At 36.4% G+C, this 15,126-nt stretch overlaps 1 protein-coding gene across 1 annotated transcript; it reads right to left on the reverse strand.

Moving 5' to 3' along the window:
* Positions 1 to 2,023: 2,023 nt before the first annotated feature.
* On the reverse strand, positions 2,024 to 10,594 carry LOC139738889 (protein Abitram-like; the record flags this gene model as incomplete). The annotated part of the gene is made up of 3 exons (XM_071649520.1): positions 2,024 to 2,545; positions 7,561 to 7,707; positions 10,465 to 10,594. Coding segments are annotated over 3 exons (472 nt in total), but the record flags the coding sequence as incomplete, so codon positions are not given.
* Positions 10,595 to 15,126: the final 4,532 nt, after the last annotated feature.

A 15,126-nucleotide genomic window follows, 5' to 3' on the forward strand; every position in this document is an offset into this window, starting at 1 on the left:
CTACAAAAAAAAAAAGAAAAAAGAAAAAAGAACATCATTCAAGATTTCGACTTGAAGTCATTTCACATTATCGACGGCAGGCAAAATAATGAAGAGGAAAATTTGATATACTAATTCAGGATTGGTGTCACACATTTAAGGATTGACTCTCCTGAATGACAACCCCATGATTTTATTTATTTATTTTTGTTAAATAATAATTCTTATCTCAACATGAAAATTCTGAACATTGTTAAACAATGCATGCAAAGTCATCAGGAACAATTTTATAACTTTTCAAAAACATATTGCAAAGCGGAGGCGTCGGATCACGGTAATCTGACTCTCTTGAAAGAAACTGTTATAGTATTCAACTTATTCCAACATACAATTGGAGTAAAGTGTGCGGGTGTGCATATGCCGAAGTTTCTTACTTCATGAAATACCTTATGCCACGACCAAGACGTTACTTTGCATTGTACTCCTAAATATTTGGTCATTTATTTTTGTTTGTTTTTATTTATGGTGAAACCACACACGAGTGGACGAGAAGCTTAGCAATTTTTCAAAAGTAACTGCATCTTCATTTGCATTTGTTTCCCCGAGACAAACACTACTAGTAGTCAGGGCAAGCGGTTCTTCGAGTAGTATGTTACATGCAGTGATCGGCATAATGAGATACATGTAACTTTACGCTGGACTGCTCCTTTAAAGGCGTGATTTACCATTTGCAAGTGAAACAAAAACTCAGCTTTCTTGCTTCAAACTAGTTCTAAAATGTGAGTTAGTGGTAAAAATAACCAATGTAGATGTTAATAAATGTGAACAATAGTTATGATAAAACTGTTTCTAGAATAAATCATCTACAGTTATGGTTTACTGAGAAAAATGGCGATATCTCCTTACATATTAGGCTTTATTGCAAAATATAATATGGTAGATGTTTTGTGATACAACTGACCCACACATATGCATCAAATGTGATAACTCGAACATTCTTTAAATCACTGCTCCCACTAGTAAAGAATAGCTTTAAGAGAAGCGGCGAGAAGCCTGTATCCGTGTCTGCACGAAAACACGTATTGGAATGAATTTGGAAGTTTCTCGACGTCTTACATCAACCAACAAATAAAAAAAAAATAATAAAAAATGATGGGTCAGCTCACTCTGGAGGGGCTGTGATTGTACTTAACACAGTGGCACGAAATCGAGCCAAAATTAGCTCAACAATATTGAAACAAGAAACAGCAAAGCGAGATCACTGATATCCGCTGCTCTGTTTTCTTTGGCCGTGGGGTAAAGTCTTGGTGAAAGTGACAACACGAGTTTGCTACGCAAAAGACAAAACACACATGCATCGTTTCTCTGACTTTTTGTTTGTTTGTTTATAATAAGTGTGTTTTAGAAAGGCAACTTCGATGGCATTTCGTCCTTTGCTGATAACATTAATAACTAACAAAATTTTCGTTGTGCTGCTACCATTTACAAATGTCATCAAATCAAACACTAATTGGACCCGGTTGTGCGACATGAATTACTCATTCGCGTCAGTCCCCATGTAAAACTCGATATGTAGTTATTTCGGGAGATATCATGACGACGAAAGTGCGATCAAACATTGACCTATCCTTCTGTCAAGAGCACTATTAAACATTGTGGCACAGGCATCGTAAATTGTCAAACTTTTTTGACTGAGCTGTATCATGATAAAGACATAGTCGAACACTCAAAACTCTTGGAAGTCCTTTCTTCATTAAGATAGATGTGAATAAACATCATCTTGCTCGTAAACATTTTCCGAAATGGTAGAGCCGAACACGTTTGCAAAGTTAGTTTAGTATGGTGAGTCAGTTCCTACATTACGCATTTTTAAAGCATCTCACGCACATTTACATTTTTTTTTTTCATGGATTATCATTATACAATATCAGAGACGCTTACATCATAAAAGTGATCAAATCTTAGAATATGGAATCACTGTTGAACAATGCCTTCTACGTCACGAGAATCAATACGACTTTAAGACGTTATTGCGAAGCTGGCACAGACATTCCGAAATCAGTTTAAAGTGTCCCTAGGGAACAGCCTGGATGGGGCATCGAAGAAGATACCCGCCTACACGCCTGGGTCTCAAGGAGAAGTTATGTGGTTACAACATCTTGTCCGAGGATGGAAGCGCTGTGCGAGATTTCTAACACAGGAACTCCTCTGGATGGGTGTAAAGTCGCACCCATTATACTGTATCCAACTGAGTTCATGTGGGTCTCTCCGAACGGATCCATCTCAGATCCGCTCAACGATTGGTGCGCTGGTCAAAGAAGTGTTTTTTGTTTGTTTGTGTTTTTGCTTTTTGTTTTCCTTAAGGACGTTGTCAGCTCGGTAATGCTGCACAGGTGCCACGGGAAGACGGAGCGTCTTGGCCGGGAGCATCTGGCGTCTCAGTGGTCTGACGTTCACGTCTCAGCATGATCTGCCCATACTCCTCTTCGGAGAGAAGACCCTGCAACTGCTGGTCGCAATCGCCGAGCCGAAGTAGGACAATGGCCACATATCCCTCGGTGTTTGGCTGTTGAATTTTATGGGAGGTGACACAAAAAAGAAGAAAAAAATGAGACCATAAATCCGCACATGATTACGACTGAATGAGCAAGCCGTCTAATGTAAGGCAATCGAAACTCATATTCAAGATATTACTCTTCCATAATCATTAGTCCATGTTATCATTTTATGACGTAATGGATTATGCTGTAATTAAAACGGCGGGTAATAGGATAAAAGGAGGGTAAGAGGAGGGTCCAAACGAGGATAAAAGGAGGGTGAAAGTATTTGCATAAAAAAGCCAATTACTTCCTAGGAGTATTCCATGAATCGCCCTATTTTCTTTTGCTGAAATACACACACACAAATCAAGTCCAGTCGATTCTTTCTTGACTCTATGTTACATTAGAAATGTTAAACACTAGATGCAACCTATAATAGGAATGAAGGCGATATTTAGTGAGGCTCAGTAGTCGGGGAAATTTATTTCTTGCTCAACAATGTCTGATACGTTTGGCTTGTTTTTTGTTTAGTTTACGGTATCACTGAAAGGAAATGGGAAAGGCTTGTGGCTAAGGGTCGGATTTTCAACCCGGACCTCGACACAGAATGAGTCTTTAAGCTTGACGCTTTCTCCGTCTGCGGTACTCCGGTTTACTTTACGGAATTTAGGTATAGGATATGGAATGAGACAATAGGATTTAACTCCGGCCTAGAAGGCGACTTCCGCATCTGCACCTGATAATTTTACTAATGCACTGTCCTCCCCCCCAAGAAAAATCAAAACAAAACAAAGCAAAAACTATCGAAAGAATGACAAATCGGATGTAGTATATATTCAACAGCTTCTGGATATTTTTCAATGACTCGAGGAAGACCCCCGTCTCTTCGGCAATGCAATTAATCGTTCATGTTTACACCAATGCTACAGGCACACACACACAAACTGCATAATCTATACATATAACATTAATAAATATATGTATATATATCTATATAAATAACATTGAAGAATGTATATATATATATATATATATATATATATATATACATATACATATATCTATACATTTACGGATACATATCATATAGTTGCATATGAAATTTATAAGTTTATATGTATATAATAAATATATAATATTTTGCAACACTTCGGAACACTGCTTCTCGAAGCGTAAAAATGTTCAGTTTCATTTGATGTACTAGTTGATTCCGTTATGCGGTTTGAGTGCATAACTAACAAGTGCCCAAGCAGAGTCAAACCCTCGTGCTGATCTCAACTTATTAGTCACTTTTATGCCCAGGGTCTGCCACATACACCTCTTGGCTGGCTTTGAAGAAAACCAACAATGGGGTATCGCGTTACAAAGGCCAGCTAATCGATGATATCTCGTCGACTAGATTTGACAAACAAGGCTTTGAGTTTTCCTTTTTTTTTCAAGGAGGAAAAAAAAAAGAAGAAGAACGTTTCAATTGATTGCCCCTCAAGTAGATAACATAAAGAAAGAAAGAAAAAAGCTTTCTTTTGTAGAGTACTATATATCGAGGGGGATTGGTAGACATCATGCTGACAGCCTAATCATTTTCGTTAATGCGAAAGAAATCCTCACAGACCTTCTGACGTTCTTCGCTGTATATCAATTAAGCCAGTGTGACTCATCCTATCTACTTGTCTCTAGTGAGAGAAGAACGAGACATACATGTACTTTCAAACTGCAATACGCATGCACATTCCGTGTACACATGATTAAAGATTAACCGAGACAGAATTGCACATATTGTCAAGCATGCAGGTGGTGCACTTAATCAACACGAATGCATGCGTTCACGATACATCAAATCAAATTATGCAATGAAATGAACAAGGCGGGGAATGACAAGATGTTGTCAAGATTGAACGACTTTGCCCTTAAAGGGAAAATACTTAGTAAATATACTTCAATGTCTACGATTCATTTGAACGAGTCCTGAAGGAGAGTTTGCAAAAACCTTTAATCATAGAAACAGCTTGACTCGAAGTCAAATTATATCTTATTCAAATTCATTGAAGTCGCTACTTCTGTATGTCTGTAATTACATGTGCATATAATTACGGTTCTTATCAATTCGAGTCTTTTATGACCCTATAGGATGCACCAAGTCTGTACACATATATAGCCGTCATGATTGATAATCTGAATTCACAAAATATTTGAGAACAATGTCATCAATAGTACGTGTACATTTCAAATATACACTATTTGTAGGGTTTATGTTATGCTCGTACAGAATGTGAATGATGTGTCATATTTATTTGTCCCTATCATCAATATGAAAAGTATTTGATATGAGACCAGCAAAATTCACTTTTAATGTTACGACATATCCGAGGTACTTACCTGTATGCAAATCGTATCAAAGATTGTTCTTATGATAATTTTAGATTTTGGATGATTAATTTAAGAATTATTTCCAAAAAACTGACTCATCTGAAACCCTCCTTCATTCCTTATCTAATATCTTCTTCTTCTTTTTTTTTCGTTATTGGAAGACTTGAAACCTGGCCCCACCAAATTTCTCCGAACATATACAATATTCCGGATTATGAAATGTTACATATCGATAGAAATACAAAGGAAAAGGATGTGTTGCTCTGTATGTACGTAAATACAAACATACACACACACCCACCTAATTTCAAAATAAGAAAAGATGTGTGTTTATAAGGAATTGAAAGTCTTACTATAGAAACAAAGAATGACTAGCAAAAATTAATGTAATAGTTGGAGCTTTATACAGACCTCCAAGAAATGACGTGATTTTTTTTTTTTTTTTTTTTGGGGGGGGGGGGGTATTTTGATCAAATTTGGGATAAAATATCCCGAGAAAATAAACGTATTTTCTCCTGGGAAATTTCAATATTGACTTTACAAAATCTGTTGATTTTGGTTTCAGAAGTCTCTTAAACCTTGTTAAATATCATTTATTCAACTGATCAAAACGTTAATGATAACAGTAAATTTCCAGATATACTATGCAGTTTTTTCCAACCATTGATTACAAAAAACCCTGGATATCCACATCGTTTTCATGACTTATCGACAAAATATTTACCAATACTTTTGACACAGATAATCATAGTGGTCCCTTTTATTATGTATCCGATCATTTGCACGTTTTTCTTATATCTTCACAATTACTTCTAAGGACCATTGATTCCAAACCAAGCTGGGATGTATAGGAGAGAAAGGATTGAAAATGTTACAGCTTTGACTTGGCATATGAACAGTGGTTGAATGTCTATGACGAAAAAAAAAAATGTAATAGAGCATGTAAAAGTTTATCGCTAAATACAAAGCGATATTATGATAAGAACATATCTTTGGTAAAACTCAGTCACGGGGAAAAATACTCTAAAAATGAAATAGTAAATCAAAATTATAAATGTCACTCCTCCGACCTTTTGTAAAATGTTAAATCTAACACCGATAATGTCAAATTAACACTAAATAATTATGTTGAACTACTATTTCAGATATGTTAAATCCAACATTTTGAGTGTTAAACTTAACATTTAGCAAAAGGTTGGATGAGTGACACCGTTTCAAATGTTGATACATACTATTTCAGTTTTGAAAGTGCATACCCTAAATCCCTTTGATAACACAATGAATGTTAAATTCAATGAATACCCGTAATATCTTTTACAAATTATACATGTGTAAACCAAATGTTTTGAATAATAGTATAATATCAAAATCAGCTTAATGAAATAATTCGTAGATCTAAGATAATGTATTGTATAAAAGAACTGGAAAAAGCAGGAGGTAATATGAATTCAACATAGAAAGTAATAAGGGAAATGACAGAGTAAGATTATTACGATAAAATCAGTTATATGATTTATATAATGTGTAAAACAAATGTTTTGAATTGAATAAGTATGAACAATATCAAAATAAGCTTACGAAAAAAAATCTGATAAATCTAAGATAATGGATTATTCAAAAGAATTGCAAAAGTCAGAGGGTGATATAATTTGAACTTGGAAAGTAATAAGTGAAATAATAAATAAAATAAGATCATATGATAAAGTTGATGGTATGTATATAAATATATTTGATAAAGAGTTGAAAAATCCTTCTGATATTACAAATGAACTAAGTGCATTTTTTTTCTTCCGTTGGAAATGATTTAGCTTCAGATATATATTGTGATAATCTACGATAAAAAAAAATCTTGTTGCTGCTGAAGCAGCACATGGTTTGAAATTGATTTTACACAAGAAAATTGTTTAAGTCATTCAACCGAAAGTTCTATATGAACGATGGACTCACGAACGCATATCATGAATATGAATATGAATATGAATATGAATATGAATATGAACATGAATATGAATATGAATATGAATATGAATATGAATATAAATATAAATGTAAATGTAAATGTAAATGTAGATGTAAATATAAATATAAATATTAATATAAAAAATAAAAACACACACGAAAGGATATACTCAACCGCCACGGTTATACAGTCGATCTCGAACAAGTCGAAACATTAAAGCTATCAAAGTCGAAGTAAAGTATGCCCGGATGGAGACATTTAAAACTTGTGTAATTGATATTGTGTAATGTCGAAATTCATGTCAGTCGAAAGATTTTCTCCTGTCACTTTTGGATTCAACTTAGGCGAGGCTGACTGTATAATAAAAAGAAACTCCTCCACGCGCGCGCACGCACACACACACGCTAACGCATTAATCCAACAAAAATTTGTCCACCGCTCTTCCTCATCCACTCACCTTCTTTCCCTTCCTTCTTATTTATACCGTCAGGATGAATCTACAAAGAAGGTTACTTTTTAACATGCACGGACCTTTCATTACTATTTTAGCCGTGAGTGGCGCTTGCATTCTATTGACTGCAACACACACACACTTACACACGTATACATACGCTCAAACACATACCAAATCATCTACTTTCTCAACCATAACTTCCGATTCTCTTCCCCTTCGCCATTTCATCAATTTAAGACATTTTGATCAAGAATGCATACCTTAGTTGTTAACAGTTGTGGCTGGTGCACGAGCATTTCATTGACTTCCACCAATTTCCCGCGAACACATGGATAAACGACGAACGACGCGCCATCAGTACATCGCACAGTGCAGAGTGGCGAGTCCTCGTGAAGATACTGAGCGCCCTACATTATGCATTAGGTGAAGGAAACAAAATAAAAAGTTCATGCATGCATATCACTTGAATTTCTAGTAAACATACGGTAGATGACGTTTATAAAATGCAGCGACAGCAACAACAAAAATGATCTAGAAACGTATCAATGACAAATGGAAAAAAAAAGGGAGGGGGGGGGGGGGGGGGGGGAGAAGACTTAGGTATATTTCCATCCACCAAGCACCGGCCCTGAAATGGACCAATTCTCACTCCAGGACGAATTCGGTGCATAATAAATGGCGGACAAGAAATAACCTGTTAGCTATGGCTCATGCCATGGAAACCTTCAAGAATATAAGGGAAGAATTATCATGATTAACATGATTTCATATTTTTATGTACAAGCTAATTAGTGATTATAATTTGATGGTATCATCACCTCATCTGAACACATACACATATGCTACGATTCGGTTAAAGGGATGGTGAAGTTTTCGTCGAGATTGGGCTTCCGGTTCCAACTGTGTTTGTGAGATAATGAGAACCTCTTATGAAATGTGACAGAGCATATAATTCTACGAGAAAGTCAAAGTTTATTTGATGAAAATTGGTTTTGAAATGGCTGCTATATCCAAAAACAAAGAGGTCATAATAAAAGGTGGGACCTACTTTTCATTAGGACCACTTTGTATTACTTCGTTTTTGGATATTTCGGCCATTTCGAAATCGATTTTTATCAAATAAATTTTCAATGCCTCTTAGAATTGCAAGCTATCATAAGTAGTTTCAAATATTCTCGCAAACAGTTGAAATCTGAAACCCAGATCTCAACGAAAACTATACCACATCCCTTTAAACATGTCCAAAAAGAATCCAAGATTCTCTTATGATGTTCACTTGAAATGAAACGTATACCATTATGCTTCTCTACCTTCGTTATTTCTTTGAAGAGACCAGCGGGTCCGACGCTCATCTGAGCATCGCACTCTGCCTTCTGGGCAATCCTCCCGAGGAAAACCATGTCAAGAAATCTGGACATTTGGGGATTGTTGCAGGCTCCTGAGCATCAACCTCTTAATTTGGAGTCATTTGAAACCCCCCTGGCGGCGCCGCCACCATTATTTTGTACATACAATCCCCTCCCTCTTAATGATTCCTGCCATGATTGGTCATAATCCAACTACCACTTCTCAAGAAGGTGATGATAATAAAAAATTTATGATTCCTGCCGTGTTTGGTCAAATTGAGCCACCCGTTTTTCAAAGAATATGAAAATGTGTGTGTGTGTGGGGGGGGGGGGGGGGGGGTTACGCACAACGCACGGCGGACGACGGACATTGACCGATGGCAATGGCTCACTTCAGGCATTCATCTCAATCTCATACCAGCTAAAAAGCTGATCTTGAAAATGAGCTTTATTCACGTTCCATGACAGTGTCACTGATACATCTCATCATTTCAAAACATAAACGTTTCAGAGCAATTAATTTGTTTAACATCGGCAATGGGGGGCAGTGGCGGTTTCGAAACTCAACTAAGTTCATAAAGAGACACGAGTATCAACTATCATGTGGTGTTCAGACCACTGACTGAAGTAGGCCTATATACCGTCGTGTGAGGTTGAGAATTTTTGACTATTTGGTATCAGACGTGTCTGGATCCCTAGCCCTACAGCGCAGGTTTCTGCCACAGGGAACTCGCAAATACCGTACTGCTATAATCGATGATGCATTGGAGGATGAACTAGTCGCTATGGCGTTGTCAAGGAAATCCAAATACCGACCGAATTGTAACAGGCGCACATCTTCTGCTGTGATTTCATCTTGAAAATATGTTGCATTTAATAAGCACTACATTGTCACGAGCATGTACATTTTGATGCACAGATGACTCGGCATAATGCCATAACAACCTTTTAGTGTCACTTAGACTATGTTGCCCGGGGGAGAAGTGTTTATTTTTAGCGCAATTTTTACGACCGTCTTTACCACTGGGTTTACCCAACAGCGTAATAATGGCAACTGGTGTGAATTTTTCATCTGCAGTGCGTCGTGCTCTGCATTAATGAGCACTCGTGGTGTCAAGGCTATTCGTGCGGATCTCGGCGGTTTTTTCCTCTTTCTTTCGCTCCTCTTTGGCCATCCGTCTGCTCGGATTTTGTCTTGCCAGTAGAGGACGTGATAAAATGTAACCATTGGACGGGCGACAGCCAAGGCTATCAACCCGATGGGCGGGGCAAGGGTGAAAGTCATCTCCACAACCTGGTTTGAGCACGACTGGTAGGCGGGCGGGCTGCACATCTTTGGATCTTTATATAAGGGTTGTGTCACGTTATCAGTCGCATCATATTAGGTCAGTCTGTATAAAGTGAACGAATGCTCAATAAGAGTGTTGCGTACGTGTGTGTATAATTATGTGCGCCCGTGTTTGCGTTTGATGCTTTCGTGAGAAAACAAAGGATCCCAGATTGGAATTTGAGGCTTCATTGCCACGAAGCGATTAAAGTAGAGCAAATAACAAAAAAGGTAAGAAGGAAACTGGAGTCAAAGACATTGAAAATACAGACAACCTTTCATGAAGCCTTAGCAACATCTGATAATGCATCGAAGACTACAGTAAAAGCAAATAATCAAAAAACAAAATACTTCTTTTTTTCAGCAAAACAAAAAGGGACTGAACATTAGTAAAACACAGACATAAACAGACATGACGTCATTATGTTTTCAATTTCTATGTCTTTTTGCTCGCGCAAGTATTCACACGGCTGCGCTATCGCACTACCGACCTTCTTGCTCTTTCCGATGACCTTGTTGTCTATTCTGTTGGTGTTTGGGCTGACCTGGAAGTCTACCTGGTCCACCAAGTGTTTGTCTCGCAATATAGGGTGCCCTCTAGCGAGAGCTATGACACAGATCCTGCATGGGGGGGGGGGGGGGGAGCAAACACCAAGAATGTACGACATTAGAAAACACGGACAAGCGATGACGGGAGAATTGATTACTTTCCTTTTGATTAATCCTTAATGTAGAAATAAGGTAGAAGAAGTAGGTCTACATAATTATAGACTTTAAATTGAAGACGCTCCCTGGACAAGTATAAGTGCATCAGAATTACTGCTCCCTTGTATCTGTATCTTGTAAAGGCGGTGTGTCGATTCAGTTGAATTAGGTGAATCCGTGCGAACAGGTAGAAATTTGTGGAAAATTTTGCTCACTGACAAATTCTGCTAATTCACTCAATAAAACAAATGTGCCAGCGCAGTAGTTAGGTTCGATAACAGCCAAGTATGGATATATTGCATGGAATTTAGACATTCTTTCAAAATTAATTTTCAGACTGCCAATATTATTTAATGATATAATCTCACTTAGCCTAATTTCGAGTCAAAATTCGGACGAATCCACAGTATACATACTCAAAGAAAATCTTAATTTTCTGTATGCCCTAGTTACGGACATGTTACGACCTTGCTAATCTTAACCATATGCTTTTGATTTTTGTGTTTTAACTAAAACTTCATATTTTCCACCCTGATCTATATTTTAAAGGGAAGTTGCTAATACCACTTGGGTATGGCTGCAATAAAAAAAAATCATTTGATGTAGTGATATTGATAGCACCATTCACACACCATTGCAATATGATATCATTTACAATAATATGACCATAACAATCATTTATTCATTAACAACTGCTGCAGCTTCATACACAGTGTACATTATTCTGAATACTTCTGTACAGACAAGAAAAAAATTGTCCAACTGAAAGATCAAAATTTCACTTACACATCGTTTTGTCTACGCAGTTATATACATTACACATAAAAAATCATGTTTCTCATTCAGCCTTTCCCTAGCAACAAGCTTTAACCGGGGGGCCAAAAGCTAAAAACAGAGGTCGAGTTGCACTCTCTCTACAAACTAAGTAGACCTTGCTTATTTTCAAGTTTTTATTGTAACAAACAACATTCCACTGGTCTACCTCAAAAAATTTGTTGCGAAAGCCTCCAAATCCAAGATGGCGTCCAAGATGGCCGCCATATTTACTGAATTTGTTATTTGAAAGATAGAATTTGATTGAAAGATCAGATTTCAACAAATGTGATGTCATATGAAAGAGAAGAAAATTTTCTACAAGTTGATACCATTTTTGTGGGTTATTAGGATAAGTGGATTGAGATTTTAAGGAAAAAACACTCATTTTTTGATATTTTTCTGAAAAAATGAAAATCATGAAAATGCTTGATTCAGCATAAATCAGAGAACGACTGAAGGATTATCTTGAAACGTTCCAAGAATTTTGTTTGACATATAATTAATATTTGGAGAAAATTAGGGGTCAGTACCATTTTTGGTTCAGGAGTTATAATGTCTCAAACTTGAAAACTCACTATGTAAAAATGGCCACTTTAGTTGTGACAATACCTTGTTGGTCGTAAAAAGAGCCTGCGCGCGCCAAGACTACTACACGCACCACTGACACTGGCGCTTGTAGCAGTGCCAGTGGTGCGTGTAGTAGTCTTGGCAAACGCAGACATTTTCTTTGACAAACAAGGGTTTGTGCCTGCAAACTAACTTTTCATACCAAGTGGTAGCTCAGGTGACGCTGATTGCTATTTTTTCGAAGTAGATTGTTCTGAAGCAGATGAGATGAAGCGAAAATATCTTTCAAATAGAAGTAGAAGCTTGAAACAACCTTGCTATAGAAAGTTTAAAACAAAATCTGGATCAATCACTCAAAAAATTCGAGATTGCAGGCCATCAAAGCTGACATAGTGTATAAAATTGCGCCAAAGTAAATGTATTATTTCGTTTTTGATACAATTTTGTCTGTTGTGCTATCTTAAACCGTCTAAGGTTTTTATGGACACATTTATAGAACCAGTGATATTCTACTCTCCGAAAAAGAAAAAAAAAACCAACCCAAATCGAGTGGAAGTTTTTGCTTTTGATGTGAGGAGTGAATAACAAGAAAACGGTGAATTTAGAGTGAAATTGGAGTGACTTTTGAGTGAAAATGTTCATTTTCACTCATTTTAGAGTGACCTTAATAGGCAGGGCTCCACACTAACTTTTATTTTTGGTGGCCCAAAGGCAAATATCCGATCTTTTTTGGTGGCCCGATCGGGCCACCTATGTTCTTCATTTCTGACATTTTGGTGGCCCCGGGCCACCGGACCACCGTTATTGTCGAGCCCTGCCTTAGGGATCACTTGTCACTCTTCGAGTGATCCCGAGGTCACTCTAAAATGAATGAAAATGAACATTTTCACTCTCGAGTGATCCTGATATCTAATATGGGAAAGCATCTACCAATGGCATAAGCTCAGATCAATTGTGACACTATAACCCACATGAAATCAGCCTAAAAACAATGTAAGAAAAATCTGGTAACAGAAAATACAGTTTCAGCATGCTTATTTGTAAATGTGAATATACAGCACGAATAATCAATTTGGACAATTTTATACGAACAATATACTGAAAAGCAATTTCGCACAACACATTTCGCACAACAAAGTTGAGAAATTGCCGCCATGTCGGATTTTTTTTTTTTTTTTTTTGGGGGGGGGGGGGTTCGGATCAGAAGGGCTTTCAAGGACATCTACGGATCAGACATTATTACACATATACCATCATCAATCAGGCGTTTCTACAACAGCAGAGTAACATACAAGTAAAAAAGCATATCTTTGATACAGAAGCATTTCTTTTTTATCAAAGATTGGGCCTTACCCTAACACTGGAATGAGCTCCATCCCCCCTCCCCCCCCCCCCAAAAAAAAGACCCTCAATATGGTTTACACTAGCACAATATCGTTTGGATGTATTGGAACATGTAATAGACAGCAATATAAGAAGATTAAAAACATATATCAAATTATAAGTTATAAGTTGAGATTTAACTTTGACGCAACACACTAAAGGTATTCTACCATTGGGAGAGATATCACATTCGATTTATATGTGCAGGTTAGTTGTATTACCAAACATTCTACCATGTAAAAAAATTGTAATAAAGCCTAAAACATACGAAGATATCACCATTGCTTTTCGAGAAACCATAGCCATAACTGTTTACAATTTAGTATATAAAAAAAAAAATTCTTATCAGATCTATTTAGTATATCTAACAATATTTAGCATTAATTATACTGATTTCAGTTTGTACATTAGTTGTTCTATCCCTAACTCACAGTTTAGAACTAGTTTGAGGAATTAAGTAAAGCTGGGTTTTTGTTTTACGTGCACTAATGGTAAATAATGCCTTGAACGACAACCTCGATTAATTGCCGCCATCTTGAATTTTGTGTGGATACTATTTTTATCGCTAAATATTACACATTGGCAAAATTTCACATTGGCAAAATTTGTGCCAAATTCCAAGCTCCTATCTCTTTTTTGGAAAATACTTTCTTTTCAATTTTATCTGCCTCAGAACAATCTACTATGATGAAATGCTACAGTAATAGCGATCAGCGTCACCTACCACTTGGCATGAAAAGTTAGTTTGCAGGTACTTGCAAGTCACTAGACCGTTACAGTATTACATGTGACCATGTAAACACATTGTATGCAAAATTTATAATGCATAAATGTAATTTTTTCAAGTTTTAGACGTTAACTTGTCAATAGTGTATGATATTGCCTGTAATTCCAGAAAATCTAATATGAATTATGTCTCAATCTCAATCGCAGGTTTCAAAATAATTCTTCAGTTCTTCTTTGATAAATACTAAAATCATGCATTTTCACATTTCTTCCTTTTTTCAAAACAATATAAAATATGGATTCCCCCCCCCCCAATTTATCACAATACACAGCTAAAGTGGTATCAACTTTTAGGAAGTTTTACTCTCCTTCATATGACATCAAATGTGTTGCAATCCAATGTCTCTATCAAATTTTATGTTTGAAATGTTAACTTCAATAAAAATGGCGGCCCTATTGGACTGCATCTGTACTTTGGAGGTTTTTGCAACAAATCTATTGAGGTGTACTTACGGAACATTGCTTAGTATGCTTAATATTATGTATGGTCTTGTTTATAGAGAGAGTGGAACTCGAAAAGTAAGCACGATCTTGGATTTGACCCTCTGTGACGTCTTTGGGAACAGATGCGTGTAAATGCATATTATGTAAAATGGGATTTCAAGTTTGAGACATTATAACTCTTGAACCAAATACAATACTGACCTCTAATTTTCTCCAAATATTGATTATATGGGAAAGATGTTAATTTCTGCATGGTTTTCATAAACATTTTTAATGTAATTTTTTCTAACTTTTTAGAGAAATATTCATTGTGCATTCTGAAAAAAAAATGTCTCCGTAAAAACCTAAGATGGTTTGAAATAGCATTAAAATGTTCAGAATATATAAAAACCATATAAATAGACAGCAAAACAGACAAAATTGTATCAAAATCGAAATGATACATTTACTTT

Source organism: Diadema antillarum, unplaced genomic scaffold, assembly GCF_040938485.1.
Source record: "Diadema antillarum isolate AM-2024a unplaced genomic scaffold, OU_Dant_1.0 seq00000772_RagTag, whole genome shotgun sequence".
NCBI lineage: Eukaryota > Metazoa > Echinodermata > Echinoidea > Diadematoida > Diadematidae > Diadema > Diadema antillarum.